At 39.0% G+C, this 22,538-nt stretch overlaps 1 protein-coding gene across 5 annotated transcripts in view; it reads right to left on the bottom strand.

Annotated features, from left to right (window-relative positions):
• The window catches only part of LOC134355515 (TBC1 domain family member 22B-like), a 373,010-nt gene that overhangs the window by 171,786 nt on the left and 178,686 nt on the right, over positions 1–22,538 (bottom strand). For all 5 annotated transcript variants that reach the window (XM_063065500.1, XM_063065505.1, XM_063065503.1 and 2 more), the window contains one exon: positions 3,842–3,956. In XM_063065500.1, coding sequence (XP_062921570.1) covers positions 3,842–3,956 — 115 coding nt within the window. The remainder of the gene's footprint in view (positions 1–3,841; positions 3,957–22,538) is intronic.

The following is a 22,538-nucleotide window of genomic DNA, read 5'->3' as shown; positions in this document are numbered from 1 at the left end:
AATAATTTGTGATACCAGCTACAGAGAATAAAATAAAGAATGGGAAAGAGTTAAAAAGCCTGACCAAAAAGATAGCAAGACAGAAAATGCAAAAAGCACAAAATCTCAGTTTAAGTATGAAAGAATGTTTTATGGGGAAGGTGGAGGAACATCTTAATTCTAACGTTTTAACAAATGATTTAAAAAAAAGAGTAAGGGATAAAAAGCTAGTGTTTATCTATTTCTATACCAAACTTTGTTGGTGTTTACTGTGCAAGTGTGAGAAACGTCAAAACATTCTGACAAATAAATTTAACAATGATGTGAAGGGTTGGCATTGTGCTCATGATGGAGCTGGTTGAGTCTATAATCCTCTGCAGCCACTTTCAATCTTTTGCATTGGAAATTATACAGGCAATGATGCAACTAATCAGAGTGCTCTTCACTGTACATTTGCAGAAATTTGCTGGGATCTTTGGTGATATACCAGACCTTAAAATCCGAATGAAGTATAGTCACTGGTGTGCTTTCTTTGTGATTTCATCAACGTGTGTGTCCAGGATAGGTACTCTGAGATGTTGATTCACAGGGATCTGAAGCTGCTCATCCTTTCCACCACCGACCCCACAACGAGGACTGGTGTGTGTTCTCTCGACTTCCCTTTTCTGATACCCTTGGTCTTGTTAACGTCAAGTGCAAGATTGTTGTAACACCACTAACCAGCCCACCTATCTTGCTCCTGTTCACCACCTCATTGCCATCTAAGAATTGGCCAACACAGAGGTGTCATTGGCAGATTTGTACATGCTGCTTGAGCTGTGCCTAGCCACACAGCCATGAGTGTTGATAAAGTAGAGCACAGGGTTAAACACACACCCTTATTATAGTTTCTGGAGGCCAAATCATTGTCATCATTTTAGCATTCTGAATATAAAGATTGTTGGGGTTACACCGAAAAAGGTTTTAAATTCTTTATCTCCTACAATACAAAGTCAGAATTGTACAATAAAGAAACAGGCCGATCAGCCCACCATGCACATGCATATCTTTTCTAATCCCATTTGCTTGCAGTAATTCCATATTGCTCTATTGTGCTCAATCAAGTATATTTTGATATGCCTTTTAAATTACATTACTATTCTTGCCTTCACAACCTTCTCTAGCAGCACATAGCAGATACCAACTACGGGAGGAGAAGATCCGGTGAAAATTATATTGTATCTGTTAAATAGGGGCCTTGGACAATTCTGATTTGATGGAGAATGTACATGAAAGCACAGAGGAACATCTGGAGAAATTTCTGAAACGCCCGTTCGCTGCTGTCGTTACTGTGTGGTCGTGAATCTTTCGGAGGGTAGGCCTCAAAATCCCCAGCCTTGCCTGCTTTTGGCGACCGAGAAGGAGGTCGAATTGTTCGGACAGAGATGGCACTCAGTACTCGGTGTTGGAGAGCTGATCAGAGCTCGAAGTTTTCGGATGACTCAGAGTCGGATTGTGGTCGGCACGGCAGGGAGAGTTTTTCTTCCTTCTCCCGTCTGCGTGAGATGTGGGACATTTGAGAAACTTTGAACTTTACTGTGCTCACGGACTTCTTCATCAATTTATGGTATTGTGTCCTGTGTTTTGTGCTATCACACCGGAGGAAATAATGTATCATTTCTTAATGCATGCATTACTAAATGACAATAAAAGAGGACTATGCGTCTTCATAATCATCATATCATATTTGTGTGATAGATTTTCTTCCCCAGACTCCCTTAAAGCCTCCTTTCACTGAAATTACCGAGTGAAATAGACACTAGCTAAATACCCTATCCAGAGCTTTTAATTTTATATACCTCCATCAAATCACCTCTCAGCCTCCTCCGCTCCAGGGAAAAGAGACCTAAGCTTTTCAATATTTTCTTGTTACTGAAGCACTCCAATTTTCTCATGTAATGCATGGTAAGCACAACTGTACATAACACAAGTTATGTACTAATATCTAATTAAAGTTTATTCAACTATAATATGACGTCCCAACTCTTGTACTTGATGTCTTGATTAATGGAGGCAAGTACAGTGTCTATAAAAAGTATTGACCCTTGTGGGAGTTTTCAGGTTTTATTGTTTTACAACATTGAATCACAGTGGATTTAATTTGGCTTTTTTTAAAAACACGGAGCAACAGAAAAGAAGACTTTTGTGTCAAAGTGAAAACAGATCTCCTCGAAGTGATCCAAATTAATTACAAATATAAAACAGAAAATAATTGATTACGTAAGTAACCACCCCCCTTTAATATGACACACCAAATCAACACTGATGTAGCAAATTGGTTTTAGAAGTCACATAATCAGTTAAATGGAGATCACTACTGAACAGACATGGTGCTCAACTGGTTACAATAAAAATACACCTATATCTAGATGGTCCAACTGCTGTTGGTCAGTATCCTGGCAGAATCTACACTGGAGACAAAAGAACACTCCAAGCAACTCTGCAAAAAGGTTATTGAAAAGCACAAGTTAGGAGACGGATACAAGAAAATTTCCAAGCCACTGAATATCCCTTGGAGTACAGTTAAGTCAATCAGCAATAAATGGAAAGAATGTGGCACAGCTGTAAATCTGCCTAGAGCAGGCCATCTTCAAAACCTGAGCAACCACACAAAAAGGGGACTTAATGAGGTAAGCCACCAAGAGACCTATAACAACTAGAGGAGCTACAAGCTTCAGAGGCTGAGATGGCAGAGACAATGCATAACTTACCTCAAACAGTCTAACAGAAAGGGGTCATCACTTCCCTGGCTATATGTTGACTCCTTATAGAGCCTAATGGCTGAGATTATCAGAAGACAATTTACAATGACCAATTAACCCACCAACTGATACGTCCTTGGACTGCTGGAGGAAACTGAAGCATCTGGAGGAAACCCACGCAGTCATGGGGAGAACATACAAACTCCTTACATGAAGCAACGGGAATTGAACCAAGGTCACTGGTACTGTAAATCGTTGTGCTAACCACTATGCTACCCTGCTGCCTTTAGCAGTAAGTGCCGAAATCCTTACAGGTTGATTTTTACAACCAAAAATATAATTCTTACAGCTATTCAATCAATGGCAATCTGTTGCCTGAGCCCAAAGCCTCTCAAAACAAGAATTATTGTCAGTAATTGTGGAAATGGCCATTTCCTTTTAAAAAGAAATATTTCAGGTATTTTTCATTTCATTAAGTTTTACAGGGATGTTTCTTCTTCAAACGAAAAAGGAACCTCCTAAGTTATACTGTTTATCCTAGTCAAACACTCAGCAACAATTTAAGACTGAAAGGGATGCTTTCTTCCTGCAAGAGAAAAAGGTACCTGCCTTCTTGCAGAGATCTATTACCATTTCTGTTTCCATTTATTGCACACCTTCAAAATACCTCTGACTCACACTTTTTCCTCTTCAGTTTCCCCTTAAAGGCAGCTGCCTCAAATGTTTTATGTGAAAGCAAGTTATACACTTTAAACATGCTCTGTATAAAGAAATTTCTTTTAAATTCTTTGTTGGCAAGGCAATTTCATTCATGACTCAAGTCTTTCAAAAACTTCAGCAGTCATTTTTTGAGAGATCAAACCTCATCACTATTGTTTCTTTAAAATCCCCACAGTCTAGTTCTTGTAATTTTCTCCATTTTCTCTAGTACCTTAAAAGAGTTTTGTTGATAGAGACAACGCCATTTGTGTAACATGACAAACATGGTCTAACCTTTAGCCTTTTACCTTATTGTTTTAGTTCTCTTAAATAACAAGGTGACCAAGTATCTCAGGTATATTTACTCGATACATTCATGGTTTATAACCTGTCATCAAGCTGCAAGAATGATATAAACATACCCACGTGCTCTGAAAGGAATACCACAAAGAAAGGAGTAACTAGGTCATTAATTCCTTGAACATAACCACTTGCTGGATGTCGAATGGCCCATATGAAGAGAATTCGTTCGAAAATCTGTAAAAGAAAACATAATACATATTTTAGATGAACTTGATCAACTTTATAGTAATAACTTCCAAAGCATACTTCAATACATTTAAGCATGTTATATTACATGGATCACTAGATTTCAAGCGAACATTGATCACTCCTTCAAATTTGAATACAAAATTTTAAGTAAATATCTTCAAAATAGATATGTAGTAAATTCTTGCCTTCAATAAAATTGAGCTGATTAAATATTACAAGTGAATAATCAATAGTAAAGAAAAACTGTGCAGTGTATAAAAATTTCAGAGGTTTAGGCGTAAAATAAAATATCTTGGACTTAGTACATGCAATGGTCACATCGTACATTGATCATAGGTTTCCCAATGCAGTAAATATGTAATGGTGTTTATTAAAATGAAGCAGGTAAAGGAGGTTATCAACACAAGCACACCTCAAAGATGAATGCATAGCCCACTGCTCTATTCTCTCTTTTCTCATCACGGTGTGGTTAGGCACAGCTGAAACATCGCCTATAAATTTAGCAATGACACAACAATCATTGTCAGAATCTCAGAGGGTGATGAGGAGGCATACACAGGAGTGATATAGTTGAGTGTTATATCGACCTTGCACTCAATGACAGTAAGACCAAAGAATTGACTGTGGACTTCAGGAAGGGGAAAATACACACCAGTCCTCATCTAGGGATCAGCAGTGGAAAGGGTGAGCAGCTTCAAGTCCTTGGGCATCAACATCTCAGAGGATCTATCCTAAGCCCAACATATTGATGCAATATGGCAAAGCAGAACATACTCTGCAGATATCAGCAAGGTTAACAAACAATACTATTTTGAAAGAAGGTGAACAACAGTTTGCTTGGTATAAGCATTAAGAAATCTGAATGTTGCCCAAGTTACCCTACTATGAACATACCACCAAAATGCACAAGGGCTTGGAGTTGCTGTTATTTCTCATTAGCTATCTATTAAAATAAAAACACCGAACAATTCCAATCTGTGCATTCCACTGCAAAGAATTTTCAACTGATAAGTCACGACTATTGCCAAATGACCTCTGTAGTACTAACAATACAGTTTAACAAGAATAGGCACATTTCTTAAATTAAATTATGATCAAGATTTTTTAAAAAATTTTGTTTTTGTATTTCTCTTACTTATTTTAATACTATCTTTATGTCCACATCACTTACTATATATAATTTTACAAAAAAATATCTGAATGCTTAATTGCCATTCCAAACCTTACAGAACGACTAAGATGCTATGAATATAATGAATGGTAAACACTATCTCTTGACCACTGCCTTCAAAATCCACACCACTGCTTAAGAGGTTGACTACATATGGTCAACAGGTTATAGTTGTTAAATCGCTGGCAAGTACTGCATGCGTACAAATCATGAAACAGCAGAATATATGCTGAGATGTGGCGGTTTTTAACAGGGTATGGGGATGGTGAGTTTCTTGCAGAAAAGTGTGGGGTCTTGCACTGGGAAAGAGGTATAAAAGCAGACTATTATCTAAGTGGAGAGAGTTTGCAAGTGAGTGAAGTACAGAAGGATATCTGTGTTCATGTGCATTAAATGCAAAAAGCAGGTAATTAAAAAGACAAATATCACTTTGGCTTTTATTGGTGAAGTATTGTTATAATTGTACAGGAAAGGAACGGAGCGTTATGGGCTGAATGCAGGTCGGTGGGACTAGGTGAGAGTAAGAGCTCGGCACGGACTAGAAGGGCCGAGATGGCCTGTTTCCGAACTGTAATTGTTATATGGTTATATAAGTATTGAAAACATTAATTATTTTTTTTTATGTTTCTAATTCTAGTGGATAGTACAGTCATGTTTCCATTTTGATGAACTAAAACTCCTGGAGCTAAGGATAATTTACTATGTGACCTTATTATATGAACACACAGTACGGGATAATGCAAACAACAGGAATTCTGCAGATGCTGGAAATTCAAGCAACACACATCAAAGTTGCTGGTGAACGCAGCAGGCCAGGCAGCATCTGTAGGAAGAGGTGCAGGCGACGTTTCAGGCCAAGACCCTTCGTCAGGACTAACTGAAGGAAGAGTGAGTAAGGGATTTGAAAGTTGGAGGGGCTCTCCCCCTCCCCCTCAAAACTTTCAAATCCCTTACTCACTCTTCCTTCTGTGAGTCCTGACGAAGGGTCTCGGCCTGAAACGTCGACTGCACCTCTTCCTACAGATGCTGCCTGGCCTGCTGCGTTCACCAGCAACTTTGATGTGTGTTGCTTGTACGGCATAATGCATCAATTTGAAACAGTTACAGTATGCTAAAAAATCTGATAAAATGCACAAAAATCATATCTGATTTTTTTTAAGGCAGTTGAGGTTTCTGACTTTCCATCTAATGAAGAGTGGATTTGGCAATTGTTTTTATTGATTACCATTTGCTTTCTTGGGCTTTTGAGTGCATTAACAGCTTTATTTTGCACAATAAAGAAAACTGTATTAAGTCTGGCTGCTGCAACAAAATTCTCAATTGAAGTGAAGTCATTAAAGTGAAAGACTGGAATGGGTTCTCAAATCTACTTGCCTTTTATACTTCTTGTCCTAGCCAGTGAAAGAACAAAGACCCAGATTTTAATATAAGTTATATCACAAGAAACAAGACATTTATTAATCAGAATTTATTGTTTTAGGCATCAGTTATAATGATAAGACTATTTATAACTAAAGCCACAGAAGGAAATGACAGAGTGCAAATGAAGACAAATCAGAAAGAACAAAGAATATTGTAGAAGACCCAAGCGCCAAAACAAAACTACAGTCATGCCTGTGAATTGGTTGAAATCATGAAATCATAAATCTTTGACTCGTTTTTTGTTATATCTCTTGTTGCAATGAATACTGAGGTATCTAAAAACATTCCATATATTTGGAAAAGTTCCCAGAATCATAGTTGGCTTTCTCTGGATTTTCTATAAAGTGTATGCATTGAGCTTCTGCTGTTTTTTTTTTGTTGATTTCTAATCATTTCTGCTGTCTCCTCAATGTTTTTAATTTGTTGCAAGGTCAGAAGTGGGAATGTGTACAGATGATTACACAATACACAAATCATTCTGCAAGTAATATAATCCAAACAATATTAAGGCTTGGGCTGGTAAGGTGCAGGTAATATCCAGCAAACAAATACCAGCCATTATTTTTTTAAAGAACACACTTGACATTGTTGAGTCTCCTACCAGCAACATCCAAAGGATTACCAAACAGCACAAAGTTAACAAAATTAGCCTCAACAATAGAAGTCATGAGAGTAAATTAGACATCAGGCATCCTTGACCAACTCACCTTCTGATAGCAACCCCCCCCACCCAGTCTCTCAACCATCCATATAAAAGGTTTCACACCCAAAGCATGAATAAGTGTTGTTCCAACAACACTTAAAAGACTTGGTGTCATCCAATTTGGTTTAATTGGCACTCAATCTTTCATCCTAAATATTAATTCCCTCCACTACCATTGCACTATCATAGTTACAAGGTGTGTCACCTACAAACTGCACCTCAGCAAGCTGCCACACCCAAAGGAAAAAATCTTATAAGAACACCACCTGGAAGCTTCTGTTCATGTCACACACTATCCTGACTTGAAAATGTTTTGTAGTTCCTTCCGCACCTGTAAGTGTAGTTAACAGATCATTGTGCCATTACACAAATTGCGGAGATTCAAATAAAGCAGCTCACCATTATTTTCTCAAAAACAATTAGCTTTTCCAACAAATTATAGTATTCTCATTTTTGTACAAATCAATAAACAAATTAAACGAAGTATAATGAATATAGCAAATTTGTTGTGTGATAATCAGTTCTGTGAAGTTTGGTTTACCTTGTGAAATTTAATGTAACAACATCAAGTGGACTGGTTTTAATGCCCAATTTACAATTTTATGGTGACTTTGCCAAATGTTACAGGAACTATATATTGATAAAACATAAAATCAGTGTTGCTGGTTACACAGCCAAGCCAGGAGATCAGAATACCCAAGACAGAACAATATACATTTGCCACCAAATCCATTTTGCATCCAAAATCCTGGGAAGAAAAGCTTACCCAAGTAGTTGAAACTTAGCACCCTCTGTACTACAGGCATACCTCACTTTGCACAATGACATGAGTTTGAATGCTAACTTAATAATATAAGCAGTCTCTGTAACAGTGAATCACACAATATGTTTACAATTACAGATAAAAATCATGCATTCTTGGTATAGAACAAGTTTCCACACAAGTTGCAATAACATAAAGATGATTTATTCTGCTTCCACAGCAATATAATGTCAGGTTCTGCAGCTAAACTGTGGTTGACTATTTTCATTAAGCACACAAATTTATTCAAACATTTATTTCAAATAAAATTCTTCACACAGTATCTAAGCTGTATATCTTTGAACACTAATCTCCTCAATCACAGCTGGCTGATGAGTGATAATAAAAAGCCTGAACTCTGAGTGCTGTTAAAGAGCTCTAATTAGTTCTAAGCCTTGTAGGAAAAGGCAGAAAATGAGTAACAGTTCCTGGCATGTGGGATAAGAACAAGAGCTGTTTCTATTTTATAGGATATGCCTAATTATGCTATTAATACTCAGTCTTAACAAAATAAATCCCTGGAAGGATGAAACAAAAGGCCAAATGTGATTATCATCAAATACGCTGCAAGTAATTCAGATCCTGTCAGACATGTGGCAATGTACAAAGGTTGCGCCACATTAAACCCCAAGAGGTTTGATTGCTTAATGGATTTTCCTAAAAGTCAAACTAAGCAAGCAATCAAGAAATCCAGAAGATATACAAGTTTAAATCTGGAACATGATTCATAAAGCAGCATTTTTTTGTTGTCCCAACACAGTTATAAGTCAAAGTTCATCAAAACCCCACAACAAACATAAAAGCATGAGCAATATACATAAAATGCTGGAAGAACTCAGCAGGACAGGCAGCATCTATGGAAAAAAGTACTCGACGATTTGGGCGAAAATGTTGACTGTACTTTTTTCCATAGATGCTCCTGGCCTGCTGGGTTCCTCCAGCACTTTGTGCGTGTTGCTCAGATTTCCAACATCTGCAGATTTTCTCTTGTTTGTGATAAAAGCATGAGCTTTTTTAAGCTTCAAGTTCAATTCTAAAATTTTAATTAAACATCTAAACATAAATTTGTTAACAGCTCTATTAAAATAGCATATAGGTATTTTAGATTAATAGATTCCATTTTGCATTGATGGCCAAAACCAGGGTGATGGTAATGATTGATCTGAGGAGGAAGACGGCTGGTTCTGCATACAATCTGGGAGAAGAAGTTGCAGTGGTGGAGAAGTATAAATATTTGGGTGTTCACATTATCAACAGACTTGACTAGAAAACCAACACCAAGGCGGTTTAGAAGAAGGTAACGAGCAGACTATTTTCCAAGGAAGCTAATATGCTTCAACGCATGCAGCAGGATGCTGGAGATCTTTTACTGTTTTAGTGGGTGCTGTTTTCTTTGTGGCTTTATGTTGGGGGAGCAGCATAGCTGCTGATGATTCCAAAAGAATAAATAAACTCATCAAAAAGTTTGGATTCGTCTTTGGCTACAAACCAGACTCTTGAGTTAGAGGTGGAGAGGAGGTCATTAAACAAACTATTATCCATCATGGACCATCAGGTACACCTTCTCCATAACCTACTGAATAAGCAGCAGAGCATCCTTTCGAACAAGCTTGTTCAGCTCCACTGTCACATGGATCCATACAGAAAATCTTTCCTACAAAAATGCAATAATGATATACAATAGTTCATCTCTGTGCGACAGGAGAACACGCATCATAGTATAATAGTGTCTATTTTATTATTTGGTATATTATTATTACATAGTATTGCACATTATTGCACTGTGGTAAACTATTATTGTGTATATTATACTGTACTTTATTATTAGTTTCTATACTTATTATTTATTATTGCTAATTGTGTTTTTAAATGTTATTGTTGTAACAAAATAATTTCCCACTCAGGATCAATAAAGTACTTACTAATACCATTATTATATTTTGGTATATCATGATAATATCTGCAAGCACATTTTCAAAATGCTTCTGAAACCAAATTGTGATTCACAATTTACTTTGACTACTGCTCCACAGAATTGACAGCAATATCAGGATTTCCATTTCACATCACTTAACTTGAAAAACCTGCTGTTGCCTCTTGCTCTCGAGGCAACACCATTTTGTAGTCTTCTCCAATATAATCAGGGGAATTTAGTGAAATCACTAATTAAGACATCAGATCTAACAGATTATTTCCACTCTTTAAAACAAACTGATCAGGAAATATTCCGCAGTCTTTCAGATTATACTATTATTTCTGAAAGTAAAATTACATCTTCAGAAACAATATTTTTAACTTGGGAAGAATTGTTCATTGATCAGGTCTTTAGTCAACTGACTAAGATGACAATCACCAAACCTGAGGGATTGACAGCAGTGGACAACAAAAATGGACAAATCTACATCTAAATTACCAGACTGCCAAGAATGATAAACAAACTGCAGATGCAGGAAATCTGATATAAAAACAGAAAATACTGGAGAACATAACAGGTCAGGATGCATATGGGCAAAGCAAAACGCTCACCCTGTCAGATTTTTTTCTATTGTTATTACTAGATTGTTATGTTAACTTTCTTCAATGTGACAAGTATTTGGGGTTTTCTGCACACAAGAAAAGCTAGTCGAAAAATTCCAAGGTTAGACATTTTTTTCTCGTAGGTACTCGTTTCTGTGAGAGGTGTTGACCACATTTTATATACAAAAAGAGCACTGTCATAGTTAAATCAACTATTCTCACACTTTACTGTCTCACTTTCTAAATTTAAAATACTTTGAAATAGGAATTTTTGAGCTAATCTACAAACATTGTGCATCATATCAAATCAAAAGAAAAATTCCAAACCCTGCCAACAATTTACAAAAAATTATAAAACAAAATTGTGAGGCTGAAAAAGTATTCATCTCCTTTATGATTACTACATGAATTTTGCTCAGGTGCAATGTATGTATTACCTTACCAACTCACCCAATTTGTTGATGTAGAGGATCACCTTTTCAAGAAATTCATAAGAATAAATATCCCTTCTCTCTCTAAAGTCCAACAGTATGGTAGATTTTTAACAGACCAAACCAAAATGAAGACAAAAGAGCATTCAAGGCAGGTCATGGAAATAGTAATAGAGAAGCACAAATCTAGGAAAGAATACAAGACCATCTCAAAGGCACTGAACATATCTTGGAGCTCAGTGGAGTCCATTATCAAAAAGTATGAAACCACAGCCACATTACCAAGGTCAGGCCACCCTTCTAAATTTGGTCGCCAGGGAAGAATGGCACTTGTAAGAGAGGCTGCTGTGATGCCAACAGTCACCCTGAGTGAGCTGCAGAAGTCAGTGGCTGCAACAGGAGATGATGTTTGTGGCTCGCAAATTCTCTAAGGCCTTGCACAAAAAGGGTATTTGTGGAAGAGTGGCAAGGAAGAAGACCTGGCTTGAAAAAAGTGCATTTTCTTGCCCATAAAGATTTTGCAAAGTGTCACTTAGAAGATACTGTAAAAATATGGACAAAGGTCTTCTGGTTGGATGAGATTAAAGCGGAGCTTTCTGGCCTCGACAATAAGCGATAATGTGGTGTGTAACTTTAACACTGCGCATCAAGCCAGGTAGCTAAAGTAAAATACAAAAAGATCCGTTTAATATTGTTAAGTTGAGCAGTCACTCAGAAGAATTGGAGAGGAACCAACAATGAAATTATTGTAGATGAAGATCTACATTACTGTGGATACAGTAACTCAGTACATCAACAGTAATATAGATACACGTAATCTAGCACTAAATATTAAAGAAGATTGTTAAATCTTCGAAACAAAGAATAGCAGAAATCACCGCCAGTTCCTGAGAGACACAAGAAGAAACTGTAGTCGGAAGTAAAGAAGTGACATGCCATTAAACAAAGATTTTGTATTGTACTTTACTGTGGCTATCCAGTGCCTACTTAGTATTCAAGATGTGTTTCCCAAGAACAAGTGTCAGTGGAGTCTGGGTTGAAAAGGATTATTATATTATTAGATATGGAGATGCATTAATGACAGCATTGCTTTGCTAAGACCCTGGCAGACACTCTGCTAACTCTCCCAAGGAGAAACTGCTGGTGAGGAATGCTGCTGAACAGTGAAGATGCTGAGCACTGAGATGTGGGGTTCATGGCTGGGGATTAGTAGTTCCTGCCTTACAACATGACTAACCTCCCTGATGGCCTGTCAGTACTAGCTAATAAGTTTGTTACGATAGACAAATATCTGGCCTGTGTAGGCGATCAAAGAGGCAGAGACAGTGAGGTCCGTTCCCTCCAACAGAAGATAACTAGACAAACAGTAAAGATAGATAGCTACATAGAAAGATACTTCATTGATCCCAAAGGAAATTAGTGTCAGAGTAGCATTACAAGTGCACAGATATACAAATATTAGAAGTAAGAAAGAATAAAAAATAAGGTATGTCTAACAACCTAACAGAAGGGAGTCATCACTCAAGAGTTGTATCTAAAGTATGAGGTATACAGAGTAAACAGGAAGAGAGCCAGATTATTGTTTGCATCTGTCCACAGAAACTGGCACCAGGCATTTGTGAAGACTTTGCTGTGTGCTGTGCACTACACAGCTTTGCCTATGATAGCAGGAGGTGCCAAAGAGAAAGGGACCCAAATCCCGAGAATCTTCAGAAGAGCCTGAAAGCAGCAAGGGGAAGAAAGGAGGAGGAGAAAGCCTACCCAGCGGATATCCCAGGCGAGCAGCCATAACGTCAGTTGGCAACACAGAGTAAGATACTCCAGAAGAAATAGAACATATTTTTTTACAACACCACAAACAAAACACTGGAGGAACTCAGCAGGCCAGGCAGCAGCTATGGAAAAGAGTAAACAGTCGATGTCTAGGGCTGAGGCCCTTGGTTGGGAGGAGAAAACTGAAGAGTTTGTTGTGGATGGAATCAAGGACTTGATGAAGGGTCTCTGCCCAAAATGTTAACTGTTCGCTCCTTTTCATAAACACAACCTGGTCTGCTGAGTTCTTCCAGCATTTTGTGTGTGTTGTTTTGGATCTGCAGATTTTCTCATGTTTGTAATACTCCATTTCTTATGGAATTTGCACAAGTATAATCTCCAATTAAAACCGTAAAAAACCATAAAACCTTAAAAAATGTGACCCTCTGCTACACCAATCACTACCAACATCACAGTACAACAATCAGATAACGGAGCTCCTGTGACTTGGTACTGATTATTATACATCAATGAATGACTACCTAATCTGATCACTGAAGTAGCTTGCTACCGCCATTATACTGTACTGTACATGCTCACCTACTCTGAGACAACAATTTTCATTTAGAAAGTATTTCTCACCAGCTGGTAGCAATAAAAAGAAATGCAAGGCATTCGATTGGAAGGAGTGGGCAAATGCAGTAGCTCATCATCGCACAAGGCCACCTAGAAGATTTCAAAAGCAAGGAGTTTCTTTCAGCGGCAGATTCATTCGGGAGAAGTGCACAGAGACAGTAACTCGTCATTGCACAAGTGCGCAAGGCCGCTGAGAAGGTTCCAGGATAAAAGGGAGACACTGCCTAGCAGAGCAGTAGTCAGAGTAGCGCGAGTCAGAGGAGAAGGCTTTGGCTCATCAGGGCTTCGGCGGGGACAGGCCTAGGTGAGGTAAAGACGCAAGTTACTTCTATATCTTTTTTTCCTCTAGCTTAAGAATAGTGGGTATGACTGCAAGGCCAGTTTTTGCTGTGGGTGTCAGATGTGGGATATCTGGGAGACTTCCAGCCTTTCTGATAGCCATATCTGTGCCAGGTGCATCAAGCAGCAGCTCCTTAGAGATCGAGTTAAGGAACCGAAGCTGCAGCTCAATGACCTTCTGTTTGTTAAGGAAAGTGAGGTGGTGATCGATAAGAGCTACAGGCAGGGAGTTACAGCAGGGCCACAGGAGACAGATCAGATCAGTGGGTGACTGTCCGGAGAGGGAAGGGAGAGCATCAGTAATGGAAAGCACGCCTGCAGCCAGCAATAATAAGTGTTGTGATAGGAGATTTTAAACTTTCCAAATATTGACTGGCATCTCCTTAGAGCAAGATGTTTAGATGGGGTGGATTTTGTTAGGTGTGTTCAGGAAGGTTTCCTGAACACAATATGCAATAAATCAGCTAGAGGAGAGGCTGTACTTAATCTGGTATTGGGAAATGAACCTGGTCAGGTGCCAGATTACTTGGTGGGAGAGGATTTTGGAGGTGGCACTGGAGAGGGAAAGGGGAAAACAATTTGGGAAAACATTTAATTGGGGTAGGGGGAAATATGCTATTAGGCAGTAACTTGGGAGCAGATGTTCTCAGGGAGATGCACGGCAACAATGTGGCAAATGTTCAGCGAATATTTGCGTGGCGTTATGCATAGGTCTGCTCCATTGAGGTAGGGAAAGGATGGTAGGGTAAAAGAGCCATGATGTACAAAGGATGTGGAAAATCTAGTTAAGAAGAAAAGAAAATCTTACAGAAGGTTCAAGAAACTAGGTACTGATAGAGTTCTAGAAAATTACAAGGTTGCCAAGAGGGAGCTTAAGAATGAAATTAGGAGAGCCAGAAGGGGCCATGAGAAGGCCTTGGCAAGTAGGATTAAGAAAAACCCAAGGCATTCTACAAGTATGTGAAGAGCAAGAGACTGAGCTGTGCCTAGGACCAATCAGGTGCGACAGTGGAGAAGTGTGCATGGAGTCGGAGGAGGTAGCAGAGGTACTTAATGAATACCTTGCTTCAGTATTCACTAGGAAAAAGGATCTTGGCAATTGTGGGGATGACTTAGGGCAGACTAAAACACTTGAGCAGATAGACATTAAGGAAGAGGATGTGCTGGAGCTTCTTAAAGGCATTAAGTTAGGTAAGTTGCCGGGACTGGGCGTGATATACCCCAGGCTACTGTGGGGAAACAAGGGAGGAGATTACTGAGCCTCTGGCGATAATCTTTGTATTATCAATAGATGTGGGAGAAGTACCAGAGGATTGGAGTGTTGCAAATGTTGTTCACTTGTTCAAGGAAGGGAGTAGAGATAATCCAAAATTATAGACCAGTGAGTCTTACTTCAGTAGCTGGCAAGTTGTTGGATAAGATCCTGAAAGCCAGGATTTATGAGCATTTGGGGAGACAATCTGATTAGGTATAGTCAGCATGGCTTTGTCAAGGGCAGGCTGTGCCTTATGAGCCTGACTGAATTCTTTGATGGAGTAACAAAACACATTGATGAAGGTAGAGCAGTGGATGTAGTGTATGTGGATTTCAGTAAGGTATTTGATAAAGTTCCCCATGCAAGGCTCCTTCAGAAAGTAAGGAAGCATGGGATCCAAGGAGACCTTGCTTTCTGAATCCAGAATTGGCTTGCCCACAGAAGGCAAAAAGGTAGTCATACATGGTCTGTAGAAAGGTGGAGTAGTAAGTTTGCTGATAACGCAAAGGTTGGGGGTGTTGTGGATAGTCTGAAGGGTTGTCAGAGGTTACAGTGGGACATCGATAGGATGCAGAACTGGGTTGAGAAGTACCAAATGGAAATCAACCCAGATAAAGGTGAAGTGGTTTATTTTGGTTGGTCAAATTTGAAGACAGAATATAATATTAATGGTAAGACTCTTGGCAGTGTGGAGGATCAGAGAGATCATGGGGACTGTGTCCACAGAACACTTAAAGCTGCTACGCGGGTTGACAGTGTTGTTAAGAAGGCATACGCTGTGTTAGCATTCATCAACCATGGGATTCAGTTCATGAGCCATGAGGTAATATTACAGCTATACATGACTTTTGTCAGGCCCCATTCGGAGTATGTGTTCAGTTCTGGTCACCTCACTACAGAAAGGATGTGGTTACTATGGAGAGAGTACAGAGGAGATTTACAAGGATGGTGACTAGATTAGAGAGTGTACCTTATGAGATAGGTTGAGTGAACTTGGCCTCTCCTCCTTGGAGCGACGGAGGATGAGAGATGACCTGATAGAGGTGTATAAGATGATGAGAGGCATTGATTGTATGGATAGCCACAGGCTTTTACCCAGGGTTGAAATGATTAATACGAAGGGGCATAGTTTTAAGATGCTTGGAAGTAGATACAGAGGAGATTTCAGGGGTAAGTTTTTCCAGACAGAGAGTGGTGGGTGCGTGGAATACACTGACAGTGACAGCGGTGGAGGCAGATACAACAGGGCCTTCTAAGAGACTCGTAGATAGGTACATGGAGCTTTGAAAAATAGAGGGCTATGCGGTAGGGTATTTCTAGGCAGTTTCTAGAATAGATTACACAGTCGTCACAACATTGTGGTCCGAAGGGCTTGCATTGTGTTGTAGATTTCTATGTTCTATAAGCATATTTACATGATTAGGCACCACAGTATATGCAGCAAATGGACAACTGTAAGAGACACTTTGAGGAGTAAACTTTTGGAGGATTCTTTAAAAAAATAATTACTTCAGCATCAATATGTTGCTTAACCATACATTATTGTGGACACCAGTTAAGAAGGGTATTGAGTTAATGGACCAGCCGTGAATTAGGATAAAGTTAGGGGAATATTTGATGATCAACTTTCACGAAGTTGCAGCGGTAGGTAAGGAGTAAGTATAGAAATAAAGGCACAGATAAGGGATTTTGCAGCAAAAGAACTAATCTCAGGTTGCATCTAACACTCATGTTGCAGACTTCGCTGCTAACTTTTTGAAAGTCAGCAGAGATATATACTATCCCTAAGGTGTTATTGCTTTACAACTGGAGTTTTTTTTTGGTGGTCTGGGTTGGTAACAAGAATGAAATGGAGAGTTTGTTGCAGATGGAATCGAGGGCAATCACATTAACAATTCAGTCTGTTGAAGAGTTCAAAAAGCTCCTTTCAGATAAATCTGATTCCCTCTTTACCTCCATAATTAGTTCTCTATGAAGTAGATCCTCAGGTGGACTCCAAGGGTTTGAGAGTAAAAATAGGCGGTATGTATTAAAAGGGAATTCATTCAATGGAAAATTTGATAAAGGGATGACGATTAAATTCACTGAGAATAATTCCACAGAGTGCAAATTCTTAAGAAAGACATTACTTCAGCTACGAAAACTGGCATGGCATTGGGTGGTCAAAATGGAATGAAGAAGCAGTGTGGGGTATAAGTGAGTGCAAGTGACCCAAGAGGAAAGAAACCACAGACTCCTTCTACCACCATGACTCCCAAGAGGGAGGGACACAAAAAATAACAGAGGCACAAGTAGAATTAGAAGCAAGGGGGCTTCGGGTTAGAAAGCGAGCCAAACTATGTAGCAATGTGACACAGGAAAAGACCAAATTAGATTATTCTGGGATTTATATTTTCTGCAGTAAATTTAAGATCAATCCAATTTCCTTCTGCATGTTAAATGAAGTAAAGTAGTTGTAGAATACACCTTCTAGTGCTACTTGGACACGTTTTCAGTGATGAACCTGGGGTCATAGGGTGTTTCCGGTCTTTAACCATCAGACAACCTCGACCGGGCGACCCAGCCGAGGGTGATCAGCCCCCGACTTGTGTCCAAGTGGCGCACTAATCCACGGTTTCCCCCCTCTGGATCCACAGCCACCACGAGGCCTTTTCAGCAGCCTCCAGCATGTTTTGGTGGCTCTTCCGCACTGCAGTCCTTTAACTCCAAGGAGTTTTAGAGTCCGCTGTAATGAATGGCCAGCAAAGCGCCAGCACCCAACTTCGACTGGCTCACAGCGAGCTCTCCAGCATTCTACAACAAGATCTGTGTATCTAGCCCTCTTGCGCTCGTTGCCTCTTCAATCCGGTCTTCCCAGGAGACAGTAAGTTCCAGCAGGACCACTTGCTTTGTAGACTCCGATATTAACACCATATCCGGGCGGAGCGGAATGGCTGCGATGTTCTCTGGGAACTTGAGCTGCCTCCCTAGGTCGACTTGGAGCTGCCGGTCTCATGCAGTGACAAGAAGCCCTCCCAAGGAGCTAGGCCGATGTTGAGCCTTCTCCCCCGCTCTAATAAAGGTGATGGACTGTTTGGGAGTGTATTGATTTTTGCTGTCTTGAATCACTGTGCTGATTGCGTCTGATACAGACCTTGATATAAATCAAGATAAATTTGTCCAAAAAGATAATCTTAAGTGAGCAGAGAGAGAACAGATGTCTCAGAATTATTTAGTTATTCTAATTTTGTTTCTTTTTCTATATTTCTATAGATTTTCTTCTTTTCCATATTGGTTGTTTGTAAGTAAGTGCATAGTCTTTCATTGATTCTATTGCATTTCTTTGTTCTACTGTGAATGCTTGCAAGAAAATGAATCTCATGGTAGTACATGGTAATACTTTGATAATAAATTTACTTTGAACTTTGAAAATATCAGAAGATAATCTCAAAGGACAACAGGGAACACAGGAGCAGAGGGAGAGACAAAGGCATGATTTCTTTTCGTTTAAAACCTCACAGTCACAATATAAATTTAGAATGGACCCAAAGTAGAAGCTATGGATAGGCAGGGAGCTTTCTTTTAGGAAGAAGATAACATTACCCTCATCAAGTTTGCTGTCAAAGCCACAACATTGAAACAATGATTGACAATAAACTCACATATGGCAAGGGCCTTGCTGACAAGTGAGCACAGATTTTGAAAAGAAAGAAAAAGGCACTAATGGATGATAAACTGTTATAACATTCAGAGGGGCCAGTGAAACAGGAATGTGGTAGGACTTGTTCTCAGTTAATATATTGGCTGTAATAGCTGTCAAGAGACTAGGATTGATCACTTGAGGTAGTTTTCCGCAAGATCTGAGATGTATACTTGAATGTACCTACAAAGCCTATGAAGAGAAATAAGGAATAAAGCTATAAGCTTAGCAATGGCTGCCAAGATTAACATGACAACATAGGAAAAATCAAAGTCAAGAAATGCTGAAGGACTAGAGTCATATGGAGATGGCATATTGTCCAAGGGAGAACACAGAACAGAACAGAATAAAATCATGAATGGAAAAATGACACACATGTGGCTAACCAGAGAGGTTAAGGCAAAAAAAAAAGCAAAAGAAATGGCGTACAAGGAAGAAAAAATTAGTGGGAAAAATGAGGACTGGAAGACTTTTAAAAACTTACAGAAGGTAACTAAGAAAGTCATTAGGAAAGAAAACATGAATTATGAAAGGAAGTTGGCAATTAACATAAAAAAGGATACTAAGAGTTTTTTTAAATATATGAAGAGTAAAAGAGTGACAAGGGTAGATACAGGACCGATTGAAAATGATGCTGGAGAAATTATAATCATTAACAAAGAGATGGCGGAGGAACTGAATGAGTATTTTGCATCAGTCTTCACAGTGGAAGACATGAGCAATATACCTGATAGCCAGAGGTATCTGGGAATAGAATTCCGTACAGTCAAGATTACTAGAGAGAAAGTGCTTGGGAAGCTAAGTGGACTAAGCATAGATAAGTCTCCCGGTCCAGATGAGGTGCACCCAAGGGTTCTAAAGGAGATGGCTTTGGAGATTGTGGAAGCATTGGAAATGATCTTCCAGGAATCAATAGACTCTGGCATGGTTCCGGAGGATTGGAAGGTCGCAAATATAGTTCCGCTATTTAAGAAAGGAAGGAGGCAGCAAAAAGAAAATTACAGACCTATTAGTCTGACATCGGTAGTTGGAAAGATATTGGAGTCAATCCTCAAGGACGAGGTTATGAAATACCTTGAGGTGCACAACAAGATAGGCCGAAGCCAGCATGGTTTCATGAAGGGAAGATCCTGTCTCATCAAACTATTGGAATTTTTTGAAGTAATCTCAAATAAGATTGACAAGGGAGACGCTGTGGATGTTGCGTATTTGGATTTTCAAAAGGCCTTTGATAAGGTGCCGCATATGAGGCTGCTTAATAAGATGAGAGCCCATGGAATTATAGGAAAGATATTGAAATGGGTGGAGCATTGGTTGATAGGCAGAAAGCAAAGGATGGGAATAAAGGGATCCTATTCTGATTGGTTGCCGGTTACTAGTGGTGTTCTGCAGGGGTCGGTGTTGGGGCTGCTTCTTTTTACGATGTATATCGATGATTTGGATTATGGATTTAATGGTTTTATGGCTAAGTTTGCGGATGACACCAAGATAGGTGGAGGAGCAGGAAATGTTGAAGAAACCGAAAGGTCGCAGAGAGACTTAGACAGTTTAGGAGAGTGGGCAAAGAAATGGCAGATGAGATACAACATTGACAAATGTACGGTTGTACATTTCGGAAGAAGAAATAATCGGGCAGATTATTATTTAGATGGGGAGAAAATTCAAAAATCGCAAGTGCAAAGGGACCTGGGGGTCCTCGTGCAGGATACCCCAAAGGTTAACCACCAAGTTGGATCGGCAGTAAGGAAAGCGAATGCTATGTTGGCATTCATTTCAAGAGGAATAGTGTATAAGAGTAAGGAGGTGTTGATGAGGCTCTATGGGGCATTAGTGAGACCTCATTTGGAATACTGTATGCAGTTTTGGGCCCCCTATCTTAGAAAGGATGTACTGATGTTGGAGAGAGTTCAGAGAAGATTTACGAGGATGATTCCTGGAATACAGGGGCTAACATATGAGGAGCGTTTGTCAGCTCTTGGATTGTATTCATTAGAGTATAGAAGAATGAGAGGGGATCTCATAGAAACATTTCGAATGTTGAAAGGGTTGGACAGAGTAGGTGTAGAAAGGTTGTTTCCCTTGGTGGGTGAGTCCAGGACAAGAGGCCATAGTCTTAGAATTAGAGGGTACCCAGTTAAAACAGAGATGAGGAGAATTTTTTTTAGCCAGAGGGTCGTGGATTTGTGGAATTCGTTGCCACATACAGCTGTGGAGGTGCGATCATTGAGGGTGATTAAGGAGGAGATTGACAGGTATCTAATTAGTCAGGGTATCAAGGGATATGGGGAAAAAGCCAGAAATTGGAACTAGATGGGTGAATAGTTTAGCTCATGGGGGAGCTGCGGAGCAGACTCAATGGGCCGAATGGCCTACTTCTGTTCCTTTGTCTTGTGAACAGAATAGTATAACAAAGAAACAGACCCTTCAGCCCATTACGTTGGCCCAAACACATTAAACTAGTAAATAAACACCTAACTAAACTAAGCTTTGCTTCCTACACAATGTCCATATCCCTCCATTATCCACAGATTCATGTACCTATCAAAAAGCATGTTAAACATCTTTGTACTTGCCTCCACTACTACATTGGCATCAGAATCCAGGAAACCACCACTCCGTAAAAATAATCTTGCCCTACACATCTCCTTTGAACCTACCTCCTCTCACCTCAAGTAACCCCCTCTGATATTAGATATTTTGACCAGGGGAAAAAATACCACCCATCTACTCTTCCTATGACTATCATAATCTTATAAATATTTCTAAGGTCTCCCCCTCACCCTCCACTGCTCCGGAAAAAAGAATCCAAGCATATTCAACCTATCCCATAACACATTTCTTCTAATCGAGGCAACATCCTGGATAAACCCCTCTGTACCAGGGAAGAGGGGAGGGATGGTTAAAAATCCAGGGTCTGGATTACCTAAATTATTACGAACCTGAACCTCAAAAAAATTAAGTAGAGTAAAAATCAAAAGATCAACATTATGAAACACAAATTACACAATTTGAATCTTAAGAAGCATTCTGTACCCAAAAACAAAGATGCATGACTATGAAAATGAAGATTAAAATGAGAAAACCTGATGTGCACATAAAATTGAGCAATTGTGATAAGTGCAATGATTAATGTTTTATATTACATGCAGCACATCAACTTCAATTGCTTATTTTATAATAATGTTGCTTAAGAATTCTTTGTGAAATTCAAATGCACCTGCAACTACTTGAACTTCTAAGTTTCTGTACATGATTTCACTCACTTTACTCTTAATTTAATCACATTTTGTGGACCTCAAACTAGATGCAATCAAAGTTCAAATGCTTCAATTGACAAACATTTTACTATGGTTGCAAAGGTGTGTCAAAAATTGGCATTACAAGTCAATGAATACTGAGTCCACAATACGAACTACCTCAGTAAAAGATTAAAAATAAAAAAAATACATAATTTGCAGAAAAACAGATGGAATTTATTATTTTGCATTATCAGCACACAAATAGACCAATCTGGAAAAATGATTGATGCCTGCTACAGATCAATCTAGAAGTAACATTTATTACATATAAAAGGGTTCCATGGATAATTTTGAATATATAGTCAGTTATTACCATTTACGAAATTCCCTCCATACAAGCACTCAAACAGGCAATATCATGCAACCTATCATCAGGATTTCCCTGTGAAATGGCGATAATAATGTGTGATGTATTCAATTATGGCATCTGCCAGCTCAAAGAATCTTTCCATTAAATGAATCAATTTAGCTATCAAACTTTTCAGAAATGCATCAAGAGCAAGTGAAACTAAAGAGTGAAAATTTTTAGTATTACAATGAGAAAAATGTCTCCAGTACTTG

The sequence above is a fragment of the Mobula hypostoma genome, chromosome 13 (genome assembly GCF_963921235.1).
Source record: "Mobula hypostoma chromosome 13, sMobHyp1.1, whole genome shotgun sequence".
NCBI lineage: Eukaryota > Metazoa > Chordata > Chondrichthyes > Myliobatiformes > Myliobatidae > Mobula > Mobula hypostoma.
Note: the sequence above shows the minus strand (reverse complement) of the source record. Positions and strands in the feature narration are given on the sequence as shown.